The 21,739-nt window shown below is 45.8% G+C and overlaps 1 protein-coding gene across 19 annotated transcripts in view; it reads right to left on the bottom strand.

The window, feature by feature from the left end:
• The window catches only part of LOC117887252 (canalicular multispecific organic anion transporter 2-like), a 255,099-nt gene that overhangs the window by 73,590 nt on the left and 159,770 nt on the right, over nt 1–21,739 (bottom strand). Inside the window, exon 1 of one of the 19 annotated variants that reach the window (XM_034789637.1) lies at nt 15,172–15,231. The exons of 16 other annotated variants lie outside the window; for them this stretch is intronic. In XM_034789637.1, the coding sequence (XP_034645528.1) occupies nt 15,172–15,216 (45 nt within the window). In that variant the 5' untranslated portion in view covers nt 15,217–15,231. Of the gene's footprint in view, nt 1–2,246; nt 2,388–5,025; nt 5,110–15,171; nt 15,232–21,739 lie in introns of those variants that run through there. 2 more of the 19 variants (XM_034789636.1, XM_034789638.1) reach the window with 2 other exon arrangements.

Here is a 21,739-nt window from a genome sequence, read left to right as displayed (position 1 = left end):
AGTATTCATAAATTATTACAAAGCCGCTCCAAATCTGTCACACAGACTTGAGTCGCAGCGACTTCATTGAGCTCCATGTGATGTTTGGGTTTGCCTGTGTGGATCAGGTCACAGTACTGAGATCTGGAGCTCTGCGGATTATTAACAGCTGTTACTACAGTTTGGGGAAACGCTGAAGAGGACATTTTGTTAATAACACTTAGCATTTATACAGTGCTTTTAAACTTCAAAACACCTTACAGTAATGACAACACATCCCCACAATTAATACTCTAGCAGGTTTCATATGGTCAGAGTTTGAAATGCTCCCCAGACACCCGCTAGCTAGAGGACTAGCCTTGCAAGCTAGAGGTGATATGAAAGATGAGACTGGGGAGTAAGGTGACCCACGTGCAAAGTCCAGGGGCAAGCCCTGGTGAGAAGCTTAGAGCACTGTGCCACACAAACACCACCAGGGTGTTGCTGCTTGACCCTGCTTGGGGACTCCAATTTTGTATTATCTTCTAGCTATTAGGTCTTTGATAAATGTGTAGTTTCTCCCCTAGTTGCTGGGAAGAAGAAGGTGATTTCTGTTTTTTTCCCGCACTTCACAGCCTTCTGGCTGCAGCAAGAAAGGAAAGTTTGCTTCTATGTTCCTCACCCAGCGCTACTCAGCTGCTACATGTGGGGCAAGTCTCTGCTAGTCTACCATTTCCCCCCTTGCCTGCCTCTGTAGCTGCTCAGAACTTTCACGAACAGCAACATCATGAAACTGATACGGCTCTTGACCCTTTGAATGATGTTGGCTGGACTCTGAATAGCAGTACCCGAGGTACTGTCTGCAGACTCAAGAGACCACCACAGCATTAGCTGGCATTTTGACTGTGATCTTCTCAACCATAAGGGCTAGAAATAATTTTATAAAAGAATGGAAGCTTAAACTCTGCAGAAATCAATAGCCTCAGGACAGCTGTAAGTGAGGGCACTTTCCTTCTCAGGATCTCAAAAAACAACAATACCCAGCTTCCATAGAATCCTTTTCATCAGATCTCAACAAGCTTTAAGCACATTAATAATCATTTTACAGCTGGGGAAACAGACACAAACCAATGAAGCGACTTGCCTCAGGTCACCCAGCAGGCTAGTGACAGGGCTGGGAGTACGACCCAGGCCTTCTGAGTCCCGGTCCAGTGCTCTATCACTAGGCTGGGCTGCATTTTGCAAACAGGAGTGAGTTGAGCCTCCCACACCCCCTCTGTGGTATCTTATAACTCCCATATTTTAAGGCAGGGAAACTAAGGCTCAGAGAGGCTAAGCGATTTGTCCAAGGATGGGGGGTGGGAGGGTCCAGAGCCTGATTTTCAGAAGACTCACAACTACAACTGAAGTCAGTGAGAGCTGCAGGCACTCAGCACCTCTGAAAAGCCCAGCCCAAGTCTAACACCATCCAGCCCCAAGAGCACCCCGTAACAGGGCACCAACCCCCTAACAGGGCACCAACCACTCAACCTGATCAGCCCTGGTGGGATCATTGCGGGCTGATGCTCTGGGGTTACCAATGAGATGCTGCCTGCTCTCTCAGCCACCCCACTGGGCCAAATCTCCCCAGCCCCATTGGGACTGCTCCGAAGTCAACACGGCAGGCTGGAAAAGCTCTATGGTGCCCACCGGGGTTTAAACCCCTCCTTATCCCGCCCTGCACCCCTGCCAGCCTACAGCAGTGAGCAGACACACCAGCCCCGTTGCCTGGGAGCTGCCTCTCCTCCAAAGTCCCAGGCTCTCTGGGTTCTTTTATACCAGTAGTTTTCAACCTGTGGTCCAGGGACCCCCGGGGCTCCGCAGACTATATGCAAAATTTCCAGCGGGGTCTGCGTCCCCATTCGAAATGCTTTAGGGGTCTGCACATGGAAAAAAAAAAGGTTGAAACCTCCTGGTTTAAGCCCAAGGCACATGGCAAATCTCCTCCATCGCTGGGACAGAGCCCGCGGGGGCCTCCAGCCCATCTCCCGGGGCCGGACTGCTCCTTGCTCCCGCTGCCAGACCCCCAAGCGGTGTCCCCCCCAGCGCCCTAGCAGGGGGTTCATCCCGCTCGAGCCCCCCGTCAGTCCGTCCTGGGAGGGGGCCGAAGAGCCGGGGGGGGCGGGGGACTCTGTCTGTCCCCGGGGCAGCTCGCCTGGGAATACAGCGTCCCTCCCCCTTGATGACCAGGGGGACCCGGGCGCTGCTCCCGCCGGGGGATGCTCCGGCCCCGGCCCGCCGCCGCTTACCCAAAAGCGGGAGCCGCAGAAAGCCTCCATGGTGCGGGACCGAGCCGGGCCGAGCTGCAGGGACAGACCGGGCAGCGCAGCAGCGCCCGGAGGCTCGGCGAGTGAAAGGCAGCCCGGCCCTCTTCCGCCACGCTGGGGCGGGCGCTCGGCTCGCACGGCAGACGGGGGGGCGGGGACCCGGGCAGCTCGCCTCGGGGGCCCCTAGCCGGCTTGGGTCCGCCCCTGCTGCCAGCCTCCCTGCTCCCCGGGGAAGGTGCCAAAGCCGGGGACTACCTCTGTCCCCCTCCCTCCCGGAAGGCCAGCAAGGTCCCAGGGCTGCACGTGGGGGGTGGCCGTGGCCCCCGCTCCAAGTGGAGGCCCCTCTCCTGGTGGGGGTTTTAGAGCTGCTTTAAGGTAACATCCTGTGTGGGGTGCGGTGTATTACATTGGGGAGGAACAAGCCCCTGGAGTGGCGGGATGCTGAGCCCTGGCTGCCCTGTGAGGGCTGTTCCGACCTAATCCCATCGCACCTCATCCGGCAGGAAATCCAGCTCACTTCCTCACCAGCCCTCCTGGGGACACACCCAGCGTTCCCAGCCAGCAGCAAGACCGGCCTTTCCCTCCCTGCATGGAGAAAAACCACGGCTGCCTGGGCTTTCCCTTGACTCCCTGCCTCTGCTGTGCACAACAGCAGGTGGAGGTGTATTTTCCCCACCTTTTCCTGTTTCAGGAGTGGCTCCTTGGGCCACGCTCTCCCCTTTTGCAAAAGATTAGGGGTTCAAGTCTCCCCACAGCAACACTGGGCTCATGGCCATTGCTGACTGTTCATTGCACCCCTGGGTGCTGTTGTCAGGGGTGCTCATGCTGGGAGGAGTGGTTCTTGCCCTGCCAGATCTGACCAACCAATCCGAAGAGCGAGAGGATAATCCCTGACATTACAGGCCTTCCTTCCCTCCCTCTAGAAGGCAAATTCTTAAGGCATGTGAGAGGAAGTATGGCACCTGGCGCTTAGGGTAGCATTGGGCCTGATGCTTCTACATGTCCATAGAAAGGACATGCACCCCAGTCTGTGTATTACTATAGCTTTGCCTACACAAGGAAAATTACCCATTGCTGACAACAGGTATCAGCAACAGGAGCGGCTGAATCTGTTACTTGGGTTTAACCCTGGTGGCTGAAATGGTGCCGAACGCAGTTTGTTCTCATCTGCCCTTTCGGGTAAAGTTTTCAGCACCAGTTCAGCTGCATCTGTTGCTGACATCCATTTATCAGCGAGGGATCGTTTTCCTAGCGTGAGTAAGGACTGGCCCGGCTTCTAAAATCTAGGCTCTACTGTTGGTGCTTAACTGTTTTCAGAGCAAGTTAGGCAAGTAACCACCTTCAGAAGGCCAAAGCCCTAACTAAAGCACTTCCCCAACTCCTCCTACCAATACTCCCCATGGCCAGCTATGCTCTCACCTGCCTCTTTTGGAAACAGACTTGAGTCCTGCGTCCAGTGGCTCCTCCCTTTAGGCTGGGGGAGGGGCCTTTAGATGTGGGTGGGCTTGCGCTCCCCCACCCCTGGAATCTGGAAACTCAATAGGTGCTTTTTGGAAACAGGGCACTATATTGCAATCTCTGGCACTGAACACAACACACACCCAGCCCTACTTATCTCTTGGAGTGATGAATGGGGGGGAAATTACCATACTGGGGGAATTTGAATCTCAGATGTTTTTTATGTAATTATGTAAATAAAATACTGGAAATAATTATAGCAGCTGCTACAAGCTATGCTGCTTCTGCCCTCTTGACTGTGCCTTGACTTCTTATAGGGCCTTTCATCCCAGACTATATGCATACAAAAATACTGGGGCAGCTCCCGACTCTAACCAAACCATTATGGCATCTTTAATGTGTACTCAGAGGAGAAGGGATATCTGAGTTCTTGTCTGACTAGTCCCCTTCCACACCATAAACTCCATGACAAAATGTAGAGCTGTGCCTGGCAACTCAAAGAGGAGAGATGGTCTCCCAGGAATATCAAGTGCTTGAGTATGTGGGAGAGGATAGTTCCATATGGGGATGAGATTTTGTTCACTCGCTGGGATCCCTGAAACATAATTTCAGGAAATTCTCTAAGCTGCACTAAACCTGGCCATATATCCAAGTATCTAAGTAAAGTTGAGTAAGTCAGAACCATGTCTCTTATTCATTGACTGCCTCCCCTTCTGTCTGTCTTCTTCTCATAGAGTCTTTTTTGCAAAGACCATTAGTGCTGACCTAGTTCTAAGGCTGCCATTTAATACAATACATGCCTAACCAATGCACCTTTTGGTGTAGTATTGTGAACACAGCATTAACACCACAACCACACAGCCCTTGTTTACCTTTTGTTTGAACAGATTCACTCCAACAGCATTATTTACTTTCCAGCACACACTGTTTGGCCAGCTAATGCTATTGCACCAGATGATGCAGCAATATCAGTTCACATAAAGCAGTGGCACTCACCCTTTCCAGACTACCGTACTGCTTTCAGGAGTCTGATTTGTCTTGCGTACCCCTAGTTTCACCTCACTTAAAAACTACTTGCTTACAAAATCAGACATAATATAAAAGTGACACAGCACACTTACTGAAAAATTGCTTACTGTCTCATCAATTGAAATATAAATATTGTACTTACATTTCAGTGTATGTATATAGATCAGTATAAACAAGTCATTGTCTCTATGAAATTTTAGTTTGTACTGACTTCACTAGTGCTTTTTTGTAGCCTGTTGTAAAACTAGGCGACTATCTAGAGGAGTTGATGTACCTCCTGGAAGACATCGGCATACCCCCAGGGTACACCTACCCCTGGTTGAGAACCACTGACATAAAGCATGCTGCTGCCACCAATCAACTTGAACAATTGGATTTCCAGTCTCTTCTAGCTAGAATGTGGAGACCAGTCAAGAAGTAATCGCTGTCCAAACTTCCGTTGCTATTTGGAAATAAAGGAGACAAGGATTACTTTGATGCTGTATCTAGAAAGTACGAGGGATTTAAAAAAACAAAACCCCAGACTTTGTTGTTCATCACCTTTATGGAAAACATTCTGATAGCCTATGTGAATGGGCAACTGAAGATGATGGGCATAAGGTGGCAAAACCCAGTCAGTAGATTTTTTGGGGGGGAAGCAAAAGGCCTACAGTGCGCAGTGCTGAATGTCCTGGTCCAGTTTTACTCCAATCTCTTACAGAATCTTTTGCAGAAGAGGGGGCGCTCCCTTTGGCCCATCTTAATAAGTACCATCTCAGGTGGTCTCAAGAGGATCTGCTTAATTGAAACCAATAAAAGCCCTAACTTCATCCAGACAAGCCATCAAAGTCTTAGTTAATAACACAGATGCCACACCCAGTTGAAAGACTGGAGACATTCTAAGGACATAGTGGATTGTTGGATAGATTAGTATGCACAGAAGTTACCACCCGAGTATTGCACTGAAGCCTTTATCCATTGTTCGGAAGTGTGTCAATGGACAAGGCTCCAAAGAGGGCTAAGTGTTATATTAAGAATCATAGAAATGTAGGATTGGAAGGGACTTCAGTATGTCATCTAGTCCAGTCCCCTGCACGCAAGGCAGGACTAAATAACAACTAGACCATTCTTGACAGGTGTTTGTCTGACCTGTTCTTAAAATCGTCCAATGATAGAGATCCCACAACCTCCCTAGACAATTTGTTCTAGTGCTTAACTACCCAGACAGTTTTTCCTAATGTCCAACCTAAACTTCCCTTGCTGCAATTTAAATCCATTGCTTCTTGTCCTATTCTCACAGGTTAAACAATTTTTCCATCCTCCTCCCAGTAACACCACTTTATGTACTTGAAAACTGTTTTTAGTCTTCTCTTCTCCAAAAACAAATCCACTTTCCCCCCCAATCTTTCCTCATAGGTCATTTTTGTTGCTCTTCTCTGGACTTTCTCCAATTTGCCACATCTTTCCTGAAATGTAATGCCCAGAACTGCACATAATACTCCAGCTGAAGCCTTATCAGCACATATTAGAATGGAAGAATTACTTGTGTCTTGCTTACAACAATCCTGTTTATAAATCCCAGAAGAATGTTTGCTTTTTTTGCAACAGTGTTACATTGTTGACTCATATTTAGCTTGTGATTCACTATAAATTATAATCTCCAGATCCCTTTCCACAGTACTCCTTCTGAGGCATTTTCCATTTTTTGTGCGTGCAATTGTTTATTCCTTCCTAAGTGGAGTACTTTGCATTTTTCTTATTTCATCCTATTTACTTCAGACCATTTCTCTAGTTTGTCCAGATCATTTTGAATTTTAATCCTATCCTCCAGAGCACTCGCAAACTCTCCCGGCTTGGTATCATCCACACACTTTATCTATGCCATTATCTAAATAATTGATTAAGATATTGAACAGAACCGGACCTAGAACTGATCCCTGAGGACCCCACTCGATATGCCCTTCCAACTTGACTGTGAACCACTGATAACTGGTTGGAAAACCATTCCCAGAGAGTAGTTTTGCACCCACCTTATAGTAGCTCCATCATGGCTATATTTCCCTAATTTGCTTATGAGAAGGTCATGCGAGTCTGTATCAAAAGACTTACTAAAGTAAAGATAAACCACATCTACTGCTTCCACCCTACACACAAGGTTTACTACCCCATCAAAGAAAGCTATTAGGTTGGTTTGACATGAGTTGTTCTTGACAAATCCATGTTGACTGTTACTTATCACCTTATTATCTTCTAGTTGTTTGCAAATTGATTGCTTGATTATTTGCTCCACTATCTTCCTGGGTACTGAAGTTAAGCTGACTCATGTGTAATTCCCTGGGTTGTCCTTATTCACCTTTTATAGATTGGCATTATGTTTTCCTTCTTTCAGTCCTTGAATCTCTGCCATCTTCCATGAGTTTTTGAAGAAAATTGCTAATGGCTCATATCTCCTCAGTCAGCTCCTTGAGTATTGTAGGCTGTATTTCAACAAGCCCTGCAGACTTGAAGACATCTAACTTGTCTAAGTAATTTTTAACTTGTTCTTTCCCTCTTGTAGCCTCAGATCCTATCTCATTTTCACTGGCGTTCAGTATGTTAGACCTCCGATCCCTACTAACCTTTTTGGTGAAAACTGAAACAAAAAAGGCACTTAGCACTTCCTCCATTTCTGCGTGTTCTGTCATTGTCATTGAGTAATGGGCCTACCCTGTCCTTGGTCTTCCTCTTGCTTCTAATGCTTTTATAGAATGTTTTCTTGTTACCCTTTATGTCTCTAGCTAGTTTAATCTCATTTTGTGCCTTGGCCTTTCTAATTTTGTCCCTACATGCTTGTGGTTTTTTTTTGTTTTTGTTTTTTTATATATATTCACCCTTCATAATTTGACCTAGTTGCCACTTTCTGGAGGACTCTTTTGAGTTTCAGATCATTGAAGATCTTGCTAAGCCAGCGTGGGCTCTTGGCATATGTCATAACTATAAAGGGAAGGGTAACAGCTCTTCTGTGTACAGTACTATAAAATCCCTCCTGGCCAGAGACTCCAAAATCCTTTTCCCTGTAAAGGGTTAAGAAGCTCAGGTAACCTGACTGACACCTGACCCAAAGGAACAATAAGGGGACAAGATACTTTCAAATCTTTGGGGTGGGGGAAGGCTTTTGTTTGTGCTCTTTGTTTTGGGAAGTTGTTCGCTCTTGGGACTGAGATGGACCAGACATCAATCCAGGTTCTCCAAATCTTTCTGAACAAGTCTCTCATATTTCAAACTTGTAAGTAAACAGCCAGGCAAGGTGTGTTAGTTTATCTTTGTTTTCTCAACTTGTAAATGTACCTTTTGCTGGAGTGTTTATCTCTGTTTGCTGTACTTTGAACCTAAGGCTAGAGGGGGATCCTCTGAGCTCTTTAAGTTTGATTACCCTGTAAAGTTATTTTTCCATCCTGATTTTACAGAGAGGATTTTTACCTTTTTCTTTAATTAAAAGCCTTCTTTTTAAGAACCTGATTGATTTTTCCTTGTTTTTAGATCCAAGGGGGTTGAATCTTGATCCACCAGGAGTTGGTGGGAGAAAGGAGGGGGATGGTTAATTTCTCCTTGTTTTAAGATCCAAGGGGTTTGGATCTGTATTCACCAGGGTATTGGTGGAGAGTCTCTCAAGGCTACCCAGGGAAGGGAATTAGCACATTGGGAGTGGTGGCAGCGGACCAGATCTAAGCTGGTAGTTAAGCTTAGAAGTTTTCATGCAGGCCCCCACATTTGTACCCTAAAGTTCAAAGCGGGGAAGCAGCCTTGGCAGCATACTTACTATTTTTCCTACGCAGTAGGATAGTGTGCTTATTAAGGTCTCTCTGAAAATCTGCCAGCCCTCTCAAACGGTTTTCCCCCTTAGACTTGCCCCCCAGCCCTCGTGGAATTAGATTGTCAATCAGACAAGAGAGAGAGAAGCTAATAAGCAGCTGGGGACTGTTAGTGACAAGGCCACACTAGTAAGGGGCTCAATTGTGGAGTGACCACAGGCTAAGCCCCGAGTAAAGGTACAGCAGAGATTGAATGGTGACTCAGAGAGTTGCAGTTTGGTCCCTGTTTCCTCCTTGTTCCTGGAAGGGCCGTGAGCTGCAACAGTCTTGGGCAGGTTATTTCACGCTCTGCAATGGCTCAGCAGCACTGACTTCTGGGTGGGAGGGGCAAGATTTTCCCTATGACCCATGTCAGTCTTCCCACTTACCCCCCTCCTGTATGTAGTTAGTTTGCCACAGCTGCTCTCTTCCCTGCTCACAGACCAGCAGTGCAAGTAGCTATGTAGGGGAATAAGGAAGCACCATTCTCCCCTGGGTGAGCCTGCGAGGCAGCTCACACATGGTCCCAGAACTACTAAGCTTTTAAAACTCTGTCAGTTTTTTGCAGGGGGAAGTGAGGTTGGAGTTGAATTAATTAATTTGCATCCCATTCCCCACAGCTGCTGCAGGACAAAGGTGCTTTTCACTTACTACCCGCAGGACAGGTGTTCCATGTTAGCATAGGAAGAAGCATGCTGAGATAAAACACAGTGCATGCCCTGTGACAGTCAGGCAAAAGCGAGGCCAAGTTGGTTTAGAGGCACTGTACGCAAATGCTGGTGAAAGGTACCAGGCTGCTGCCCCAGGAGGAGACTCAAGATTTTTATTTACCCACAGAACCAGATACAATTTGGGCAGCAGCAGCACAAGCTTCTCCAACCCCTGGATGTGTCTCTGATTTGATCTGGGGGCACTGTTTCCAGCAGAGAAGCAGAGCTTACTCCCAAAGCAAATCATTTTAAAGAAGAGTCATCCAAATAGAGACCACCTATGAACTTTCTAGGCATCAGGACTTGGGGCAGCACTTCTTGGATAGTTCTGAGTGCCGGGGCAGTCTTTGGTATGATCCAAACCCGCCTGGGATAGCAGGCAGAGCTCTTAGTCCTTCACTAAGCCTTCTCAGCCCACGTTTACTGAGCAAACTCTATGGTCACTATGGTGTACTACATTTCCTCCATTCCTGTTTCTCCAGTCAATGGCTGTGTAGCCTGGGAAGAGTTAATTCTCCTGCTGAAGGTTTCCTCAGTCATATAGGTCAACAGAGCACACACAATCACAGCAATCCAAAGATTCAAAGGCCAGAAGGTACCATTGTACTCATCTAGTCTAACCTCCTGTATAACACAGGCCATAGGACTTCCCTGCAATAAGTCCTGTCTGAACCAGAGCAGAGGTTTGAGAAAGACAGCCAGTCTTGATTTAAAAATGGTCAGTAATGGAGGATCCACCACAACACTTGATAAGTCATTCCAATGATCAATTACCTTCACTGTGAAAAATTCACACCTTATTTCCAGTTGGAATTTGTCTAGCTGCAACTTCCAGCCCTTGGATCTCAGTAGACTGGTCTGCTAGTTCAGGAACATGGCCTGCATCCTCCTCACTTAAGAGGCTGCTCTGAATTCCGACCCGCTGTGCCAGCAGGAGCATAGGCGAAACAGATGGGTGTGGAAGGCCAGGTTTACTCAGTTGCAACGCCTTGCCGCTGGAATGTGCTCCTGTTGGAAATATGACTGAGACCAACTTGGTTGCAGTTAGATTGCATTCATTGCAAGATACAGGCTTTGTCTTGGCCTTCTGTTGCTTCTGAGTGCTGGGATCCCTGGCAGCTAGCCTAGTGGCTGGGTTTACTTGTGTCTAGCCATGAAAGTTGCTTTAATTGCTCTCTCATCCTTTAGGTATTCAGGTTCAACATTAGCACTTAAAGGCCCTTCATGGGGAATGTTAGCCTAGCTGGGAAATGTAAGAGTTTATATTTGCTGGAAATATGCTTCATAAGGCACAAAACCAGAGACAGCCCCAGCTCCAAAGAGCTTACAATCTTGAAACTAGGAATACAATGGCCAGACCACTGTGCTGCCCCTTCTGCCAGCATTTAAACCTGTGCACCAGGAGAGTAAAATGGCACCACACTAGAATTCTTCATGCCGTTTGCAGGTAGCAGTTTACTTCTAGTTTGTACTGGTGTAAATGAGCACACGGGGTGCCAGGCAGCAGAGAATAAGGCCCCCTGAAGACAGGACACACTGGAAAATACAGGTGGTGGGGATAAATTAGCGTGGTGGTAGTTTTTTTTGGTGTCAGCATCTACATCTCGTTGGAGATTGTGCTCTGCTCCTGCCCATCTCTGGGATCTATAGTTTTGGTGTTTGCCAGCTCTAAATATCAGGATTTAATTGGCTGCATTGGTCTTTGATGTAAAAACAAATAGTTGCTGGAGAAATGTGGCTCAGCACAAGAATACAGTAACTCAGGGAAACGGGAAGACGAAGTGTGGACCCCATTGTGGTCAATGGCAAAACGCCTATTGACTTTGATAGGATCTGGATTTCTCCCTTAGTGCCTATTTTACATTAACTCCAGCAGAGGGAAGATGGACCAAATGGGAGGTTCTGACTGTCGTTTCAGTGCAGCTCCATACAGTGCAGACAGCCTCTAGAGGTGCTACCACAATACAAATAAACATTGATATAACATTTACAGCAATAGCCTGTACTCTCACCCTGTTTTGCTTCAACTGAATACTGGTGTGTTCTGGACCCTCCTTACTTTGGCCTATAGAAAGCATGGCCTGTCAACAATTCTGCTTACATTTAATACAAAATTCGTAGCAGAATATTGCAAGAAGCACATTATAGACTCATGGGTTCAATTGATCTCAAAGCTTAAAAAGTATAGTTTTTCTAGTCATCCCTTTAATTGATTTTTCTCTTGTTTTATGTTCAGTGTTTTCATGCTCATAAGAAGAGCTTTACTCATTTGCAATAAAGTCAGTAACTGATTCCCAGAATTTCCCCTAATATTTTGGGTACAGAAGGGCCCAACCCAGACCCCTGTTCCTGAAGACCCATAAACTCCACAGGCATGCAGCGGGGTGCACTCAGATCCAGATTGACCCCTCTTTGTATCTTACAATAGGCTGACTAGAACTCCAGGTCCGAAGTTTGCCATGTTCAACATTGGAATCCAGATCTGAATTTTGACATTCCCACAACATGCAGCTTTCTTTATGTTGTTACTTCTTAGTTAATTACAGCAATCATAATTGTCTCCATTTCCCCCCACCCCAAACGCTATTGGGTGCCATTTGGCAAGGAAAATTATTTTTCCTGAATTAACTCAGTTTTAGAATCCTAGCAGATTTATGACCATCTACACACAGATGACCAATTTTTAGTACTAAGACATTTCTCTACTCCCAATTTGTCTCAGCATTTCTTTGGCTGGATCTGTTCCTCAGCTAGTCATTCTGAATTAATGCAACATCGCGTTTTGATGTTTGGAATATTTCTGAATAATTCATTCTTGTTGGTTTTTGGGATGTTACTTACACTGCTGCTGTTAATCATATTGCATTAGTTAGCTGTAAATAATTCCAGGGCTATGGTTTGCTGCGATCATCATTTTGTTAGTGCCACAAATAGCATGAGTTGTTCCTTTTGAAGTAGCTGATTTATTTTAAGCTTTATCTTTTGTAAGACATGCCAGGCAGTTTGGAAGGGGCAAGTTACAACAGATGGGCACCAGACTGAGTGTGAGATCAGGAAACTTGGGTTTTACTCACACCTCTGCCCTTGACTTGCTGTTGGACCTTGGGCCAATCATGTAGGTTTATTTCGTGCCACAATTCAAGGGCAAATGCACCTGTATTACTCCACCATGGTCCACCAAGGGCACAAATTTAGGGTCCTGGCTCCTCAGCTGTCACCTCTCTTAGATAGAGATCTGCATCTCTCTCCTTCCTGATGGGGGCTTTTCTAGTCTGCACACATCCCTGCCTACACTGTGACAATCCCAACAAGACAGGATGCCTGAACAGGCCAGCATCTGCACATTGCTTTCTCTTTGAAGGCTATGAACAGCTGTGATTGCCAGCAGTTACAAGTTACCACACAGGTCTTTGTAAGCAAGCACATTTATTCTTGAAAGCATTACAGAGAAAACATAAAAAAACCCAATAAAAGTTCCTAGACACAAGCTATTGCCCATCAGTCTTATGGGACCTTGGGAGGCCAAAGTCCTTCCAACCCTTCTCAGGAAGGATTGGGGCCCCTCTTTGGACAGAAAGTCCTGCTTGTTTGTTGGATCAGAAGAAAGGCCCTGCGTCAGTTTAGGACTCATGCTATGTTATATTTGATGCTAGAGTCCTTTCTCTGTTTGCTGATCTCTGGAGAATCTGGTTTGAACTAATATATGTGATCTCCCCAAGCAGGGATACCTCTTGGAGTGGGGAGGGGAAGATTTCAGCCTGGTGAATTTTCTGTAATCACTACCCTCTGTTTTTAATTCTTGCAAGAGCTGTGGTAGCCCTCTGTCATGGAGTAGAGCAGTGGTTCTCAACCAGGGGTCCAGGGCCCATGAGGGGCCATGAGCAGTTTCAGGGGGTCTGCCAAGCAGGACCAGCATTAGACTTGCTGGAGCCCAGGGCAGAAAGCCAAAGCCCCAGTGCATGGGGCTGAAGCCCGGAGCACTGAGCCCTGCCACCTGGGGCTGAAGCAGAAGCCTGAGCAACTTAGCTTTGCAGTGCCTCTTGTGGCATGGGGCCCCACGCCATTGTCCTGCTTGTTACCTCTTAATGCCGGCTGAGGCTTTTATGTGCAGAAAACCAGTTATTGTGGGCATAAGTGGGCCATGAAGTTTTTATAGCATGTCCGGGGGGGAGGGGGGTAGCTCAGAAAGAAAAAGGTTGAGAACCCCTGGATTCGAGCACAACCCTGCATAAAACCATTCATTTAAAACCAATGGACCCCAAAGATATGCATGGGGTTGCAATATTTGTCACAGCTCCTCCATAAAGAAGTTACACACAATCCTGACCCTCCATAATACATATACTTCATACCTAAGAGCTTTCAAGGATATTGCAGGAAATTGTCATATCTGTCACAGAATCATAGAAATAAATGTAGGGCTGGAAAGGGACCTCAAGCGGTCACGTAGTCCATCCCCCACAATGAGGCAGAATTGAGTATGCCTAGACTATCCCTGACGTTCGTTTACCCTGTTCCAATGACAGGAATTCCACAACATCCCTGGGTAGCCTGTTCCAGAGCTTTACTATCTGTATATTCAGAAAGTTTTTCCTAATAACCAACTTAAATCTCCCTTGCTGCAAACTAAGCCCATTACTCCTTGTCCTATCCTTGGTGGACCTGGAGAACAATTGATCATCATCCTCATTATAACAGACCTTTTACTTATTTGAAGACTTGTCAGGTACCCCCCTCAGCCTTCTCTTCTCTAAACATGCCCAATTCTTTCAACCTTTCCTCCCAGGTCAGGGTTTCTAAACCTCTATCATTTTTGTTGCTCTCCTCTGGACTCTGTTCAACTTGTGCACATCTTAAAGTGTGATGTCCAAAACTGGACACAGTCCTCCAGTTGAAGCCATATGGCTATGCATAGTAGGAGTAGAAAGTAAGGAACTCCTCTCACCATAGGTATCAAAGGAGGTGCAGGGGCTGTTACCAAGTTGCTCCCTTTAGTATCAACTCACTGGAAAGGAAATGGGAATGGAGAGGCAGCGGGGAGGAGGAGAGTGTGCTTCAGCTACACTCTCTCAGATTCTAGAATGCTCACTACACCGGGAGGGGGCGGGTAATCCTGCTAGCTCTGTGCTGGCTTGGGAACCCCCTTTTGGGGGAGGTGTCCCCGGGGGCTGTTTCTACCCCAGATCTGCATCAAAGTGACACAAAGCAAGAGAGAATCAGGCCCCTTGACTGTATAAATATGAATCCTTTACCACACTGCATGTAGCAGTGATTTCCGATCGTGAGTGTTTGTTGCTACATTTCATATTGAAAGTGACAAACAGGATAAGCAATAAAAATTATCTAGCCATGGCTAAGGGCTTCCCAGTGTGTCCTGCAGAAGCCGCAGCAGCAGCACCAGCTGCCAGCCGAGCTGAGACTGGCAGCACAAACTCCCAAATGCTTGTAGCATCTCACTGTCACTCAATAGATTAATTCCGTGAACATGCTTTTAAGTGTCTTAAGAGGTTAATTAAACCCCTGGCAGGTGTAACATACCTCTGCTCATAAGAGGTTTAGCTGTGAAGGGAGCTTAGCTGGATGCCCGAACAACTGCAGACAAATAGGATATATCACTAGAGTGTATTGAGTGTCAAAGACCCAAACCCCCTATGCTCAGCCCACCTGCCACATTGACCTCATGGTACATTTGTTCCCTATTCCCTGACCAGCTGCCCAACAAATTACCTTCCCTCTCTAATGGGCTGTAACAGATCTATGGCTACTTAGTCTTTTATGGTCATCACAAAACAGCTAGCTGGAATTCCACGACAGCAGCAGGAATCCTGCTCCAAGTACAGAGTCCCCTGCCACTTGAGCTAATGGACACTCTCCCTTAGCTGTATTGAGACTTTGACTCACAGATGAGCAGTTCTGCTTCTGTCCAAGAGGGGGCAGCAGAAGCATGTTCTCACACTCTCTAACCAGTTCATTGCAAGTATCCTTTATCACTTCATATCACTGAGTTAGTGCCTCTGTTATATTAACTCCTTCCTGAGTAGCTTATGAATGACTGAAACCGTTGTGCCTGTATAAAGGAACTGAAAACACAAGTAATAATTAAATTGTTTAGCCATCCTTTTCATTCTCCGGAGGATTTCTGTACAGTATTTAATGTATTAGATAGTTAGAGAAAGCTTCCATTATTGTTGACAGTGTTGTTCCCAGGATATTAGAGAGACAAGTTGGGTGAGGTAATAGTGGGTGAGCTAATAGATCTTTTATTAGACCAACTTCTGTTGGTGAGCGAGACAAGCTTTTGAGCTTAAGAGCTCCATTAAGCTCGTCTCTCTCCCCAGAAGTTGGTCCCATAAAAGATATTACCTCATCCACCTCGTCTCTATAGTTAGAGAAAGACCTTTGAATCCTTGCCAGTTACAGCATCCACTGACTCAAGCAATAATACAAAATGTCAGGGTACATTAAATATATAATCCTGCAAAGAAATGAATGTAAAATGTTTTACCCAATGCAGAAATAACCTTCAATTCCAGTGACTGAAATACCAAAACACCAGTAAGTTCATGTCTTTAAATGAGGGGAAAAAATGAATAAATAAAAGCAACTCCTCCAATAAATTTAAAGTTCAACTCAAAAATTTCAGCTAAAATGCTGTACTCTGAGCAGATCCCTCTAAATTAGACTAAGTAGCATTGCCATCTAGTGACCAGCACATAACCTACACATGAGCAAATTTGTCCATTTGTCTTTTTTAATCTATAAATAACACTGCTCTAGTTCCCTTCTCTGAGGATCTCAAAGCATTGTCAAGCCATGTAACACCTGCGAGGTACAAATAATTATTCTTATTATACACCTGGGTAAACTGAAGCACAGCACAGTTAAATGATTAATCCAACATCACAGAGAGTCAGCGGCAGAAGTGGAAATAGAACCCAGGAGTCCTGGCACCAGTCCCCTGGACCCACACTGCACTTTATTCCTGTAACCCAGTCTTGCAGTACAGGGTTAAGGTTTAAGGTAATTAATGAGGCTTAGTATCAAATTCTGTTCTCATTTATGCTGCCGTAAGGATTAGATCCAAAGGCCATTGAAGTCAATGGAAAGATTCCCAGTGAATTTAATGGGCTTTGGATGAGGCCCTACGTCATGAGTAATAATAATAAATGACATCTAGCTCTTGTATTGCAGTTTTCATCCATAGATCTCAAAGCACTTTACAAAGGAGGGAAATCATATGAAATTCTCTGACTTCAGGGTAAGCGAAGCAAATATGTCCCATAATGTGACAGTTAGATGGTTAGAGGAAAAGGGCTAAAGGGGACCATTGAGGGAGAAAGTTGCAGTTTATACATTAAGGTTTTATGGTTAACTTGAAAGACTCAAGGTTCGTTTATCATTTCTTAGAATTATCCCCAAATATTTGACTGTTGCTTTCAAGCTGAAGTGTTAAGACAAAACTGATACATTTGAAAAGTTTGAGTATTAAAAAAAGCCTTCTTAGCCCAATTTATAAATAAAATACAACTTAGTCCTTATACGGTCAGCGGCTCGGATTGCACATCACCTTGCTGTGGGATGACCCCTCTGACTTCAGTGAAGTTCTAGGTCATCTCATTGCAGAATCGGGGTCTAAAACATACAGTCACGCTGGATGTCAAGGGTCTATTTATAAATAGCTTATGGAAGGCTAATAAGTGATTAGTAGATGTGATAAGTGTGGTAATGAGCAGTATGTGTATACACGGTTACAAACAACACCAATAGGTGTTAGAGATGGCCATAAGCCATGATTATAAGCAATTTGTTGAGTTGGTAGACTAACAGTTAACGACACTTATGTTAAATCATATTCCATACAGCCCAGCTCTGTTCTGCCTAAACACATTTGCACACTCACTAAGATATAATTAACAAGTTTTACCTTCTGAAGCAGGAATGCTTCATTTTGAGCAAGAAATCGCCATAAAAAAGCACAGCGATTTTACAGCAGTAAAATGAAGCAAGACCAACTGTTCAGTAATAGTGGCAGCAAATGGGAAGGCCTGTGAGGGGAAGGATGCTCCAGGGGTTAGGGCACTGGCCTGGACTTTGGTTCAAGTCCCTGCTCTGCCACAGACTTCCTGTGTGACCTTGGGCAAGTCACTAAGGGCTTGCCTACACAAACATTTAGTTCACAGCAAGCTGGAGTGTGAATCTAACCTGCCATGCACTAACTGTCCATGTGGATCCTGCTGAAACACACTGTTTGTTAGTTTGCTTTAATCTACTTCCACTTCAAAATGTTAGTGCACGTCAGCAGGATCCACTTGGACAGTTAGTGTGCAGCAGGCTGGTGGGGGGAAAAAGGAGGCTTTGGCCGCTTTGTGCCTCAGTTTCCCTACTGTAAAATGGGGATAATAGCCCTGTCCTATTGCATAAGGGTGTTGTGAGGATAAATAAGTTCAAGCGTGTGAGGTGCACAATTACCATGGTAAGGGGGGGACCATGTAAGTACCAAAGAGAAAGTCTGGACTGTTGATTTCATCACCTATTTAAACATGACCTGAAAGAATGGGTTTGGTTTGTTTCCACTGAAATTGGAGCATGAGCTGTCTCTTTCTGTAGAATGATTAGATCAGAGGAAACACTGCAACCTAGGACCCTCTGTTGCTTTTTACAGATTCAGACTAACATGGCTACCCCTCTGATACTTGACTGCAACCTAAAGCTCCTTTCAGGCAATGCTAGAAACTCAGAAGCGCTTTAAATTGCTCTCTGAAAATAGTTACTCACAACAATGAAACATTGCATTAGTTAATTATATCCAGTATCCAATTAACCCAGTACACTCATTTGCATCTTTCTACCAATCCAAATGTTTGGGTGAGCTGAGAATTAAAGAAAATTGCCAATTAATTTTGCCAGCCATTTTGAGAAAAGTGAAGCATTCAGTCATTAACTAAGTGACAAAGGGTAGACATAGAACAAAGTAATCAGAACTAAGTGTATGTAGATTAACCTGAAATCAGCATATTGCAGAGAAAATTTCAGAAGCAAAGAGGGAGGCTGACAAGGTCTATTCAAATTAACCCTGGCTTGTTTATGAGATTCTATTTACTTTTATTATAACATCAATTTGTTAGCACCGGAGGATCTCAAAGCACTTACTAACATTAATTAAGACTCACAACACCTATGGGAGTCCGTAAGAGACAGGGTTCACCTCACTTAGCAGTGAAATACAGCCATCTCTGGGAAGGAATGCAACAGCAATTTGACAGTGCACAGCAACACTGTAGGAGAAGACGTGAAGAATGCCATTTCAAAGATGCAGGCTATCATTAGCTGAGTTTAAAATCAGGAGAGGAAGCCAGATTTAAACCTTTTGCTCATTTTATAATCAACCATGTATGTTTATTTCACTGTTCTTACACGTACATTTCACACATTCAAATAAGTGTACTGCAAGAGCTTTGAAATCAAGGTAGGTGTGTATGGCTGGGTGACTTAGTTGGGGATTGGTCCTGCTTTGAGCAGGGGGTTGGACTAGATGACCTCCTCAGGTCCCGTCCAACCCTGATATTCTAGGATTCTATGACAGCTGGCTCTGCAGGCATCAGTCAGTGCAATGAAGGGCCAGACACCTCCATGGTTGTATAGGGTATTCCCGCTCCCTCTCCCCACACAAAGACTGCTCTAGGTATCTGGAGTTCTTGGTGGGGCAAAGGCAGGTCAAGTGTGTGTGTGTGTGTGTGTACACACGCACATTGTTTCTTCACCACCCTTATGTCTTACCTTTGTGCGTGTCACTTCACGCCACCAATGCTGGGGAGACCTCTTGAAGGTCCCTGGGACAGCCGCCTTCTGCAGAAGCCCTAACACTAGAGCCGTGCTGTTAGGGGGAAAGGGAGTCGCCAAAAGCCCAGAACTGGTACAGATGCTTAGGGCAGCTGCTTGGATGTCCTCCTGGCTTTGCGCAGATCCGGAGAGGACTGACAAAGTTTGTGGGCTGGCCCAGCAGCCTGTTCCATGGGTCGGCATACACCATGCCCCCAGTCGGAGAAATCTCCCCTTTTTCCATGGGTTTTCCCATTGGAGGAGTCTATGGGACTTGTTTCTAACACCCAAGTTGTTTAAAGAGAGACTGCGTAGGTGAAACCCTTTGTATTATTACAGCGCTGCCTCTGGGACGCTGAACTAAAAGCCAAGGCCCTGCATAACTAGTTTGACTGAGCATCAGCCAGAATCTGTCTTTCAAAGATGATTTTCCCTGTACCCAGTCAGCAAGAACATTACAGTCAGTTCATACAACCTTTTATTCTCCCACATCAGAAGGAGCTTGTAAAAGATACCACCAAATCCGCTAGGTGGCAGCAAAAGTTTCCTACATTCTTATTGCAAAATCAGGATTATTTATGTTGATTAGCAGCTTACCCACTAGAGGACTAGTCAGTAACCTAGCACACCAGACAGAGACTCAGGAGATCCGCGTTCTACGGCCATCACTGCTATTGTCCTGGGGCAAACCACTTCACCCCTGTACCTGTTTCTACTCCAGCCTACAGCAGTGTGAATAATGGATTTTGGAGTTAAAAATTGGTTTCAGGTCAACACAAAACTGACTCTTTTTGGGAAATGAAAATTCTGGAAAAATTGATTTCTGATTAAAAAAACCTTTATAAAAATAAAAGCAAAGGAAATATGGGGAAAAGAGCTAGCTCCACAAGGGACAAAACAGAAGAAGTAGCAGTACTCTCCCTCCTCCCAGTAGTCCAGTGGTTGGGACACTCACCTGGACTGTGGGAGGCCCAGGTTTGAATCCCCTGTCTGGAGTAAGGATAGGAACCCAACTCTCACTCCTTCCAGCTCAGTGCTCCAGTCAGCTGGTTAGAGAGTGTGTAGCTAGGGTAACTAGACAGCAAATGTGAAAAATTGGGAGGGGGGGGTAAGAGGAGCCTATATAAGAAAAAGACCCGAAAATTGTGACATCTGGTCACCCTATGTGTAGCGCTCTCTCTGGCCCAATGACAATGCAAGTATTAGTACAAAGAGGAACAGCTTCCCCAGGACAGCCTGAGAGAGGCCTGCCCAGAATACCTAACAGCCTGGTAGTTAGGGCCCTCAGTTGTGAGGCGGAAAATGCAAGTTCAAGTCCCTGCTCCAGGTAAATGACCTGCCCAATGGGCTACTGGACAGGAAGGGGAAGGCAGTACCTCTTCCCCCTCAGTTTTGTGGATGTCCCTTGTGTCTCTAGCCTGGAAAACTGAAATGTTTTATGTTTTCCTGACCAAAACAATTTGCCAAAATCCCCACTTGCTTGGTAAGCATTTCAGTTGTCCCTGTAGAAGGGAAGGTTCACTGCTGGGACCCCCACTCATGGCAGGTCATGGCACAGCAGACTTTTTTCATCTAGTACCCTTGCAGTGGTCTGCTGCTTCTTGTGACTCAGTCCTCCAGGTAGGTCACTTATAGTCCCTCCCCCTCCGAGTCCTTCTGGGATAACAAAGCCTTCTCCAGCAAGCAATTCAAAAACCTTATGACAGGTCTCCAGCATAAGGCCCAATGGTCCTTCCATTCCTTGGCTTTGGGCTTCACAACCTTGCCTTCTTTCTAGGGTGCAGAGCCACTCAAGGCTCCTTCTGGAGTCCCCCAGTAAATCTCAATGAAAAATATGAACAAACCACCACGGCCCTCCTCAGGCTCGAGATTTCATCCCTCCCAAGTTCCCCAGTTGAATGCCTCCCAGGGATTTCTCCCCACAGATCCAGGTCCTGCCCCTTAATCAGGGCTCACAGCCAGAGCTTGCTGCACCCTGCTGACTTCTTGCCACATTTCTCTACTCAGGAAAGGATCCCAAGGCCAACTCTCACCTTGGTTTCTTCTTGGACTCTCCTGGTCTCTCCACTGCCAAGAGGAAGGATGCAGAGGTTGGTCTGTCTCTCCCCGCCCATGCAGCTAGCAACCTCCTCACCCTACTTCGGGCTTCCTCTTTTTACAGCAACCACCCTGCTAGGACTCATCTTTAACTAGGCCTGGGCAGAAAGTGCTCTGAGCACTCCAGCTCCAGTTAACTCTTTCAGAGCCAGTGTGGGGTATACACCCCAGCATAGACACGAAACAGCATTTTTTTGTGAACAAAAATTTTTGCTCAGCTCGATTCCAACCTTCCATCTCTCGTATCTGTTTGGACTGAGACTTTCTCACTCTGGGCTAGCACAGTAGGAGCCTCCAGGGGTGCTAAAATAATAAAGAAAAGCAGAATGCCTTCTGTTTTTAGATTCCCTTTTCTCACCATGTTTTCTGAATGACAGCAGCAGAGGCTGCAGTGAAGATTTTTTTTTTAAAGCAATATTTGCTCCGCATCCACTAAATAGCCGCATAATAGTCTCCTGCCTTGTATCGTTAGAACACATGGCATGCCAATAATTATTATTAAACCGCCAGTCGGATTTAGTGCACCAGGCATGTCGTTCTTCTTGCAATGCAT

This window comes from Trachemys scripta, chromosome 14, assembly GCF_013100865.1.
Source record: "Trachemys scripta elegans isolate TJP31775 chromosome 14, CAS_Tse_1.0, whole genome shotgun sequence".
NCBI lineage: Eukaryota > Metazoa > Chordata > Testudines > Emydidae > Trachemys > Trachemys scripta.
This window is presented reverse-complemented; position numbering and strand designations above follow the sequence as displayed.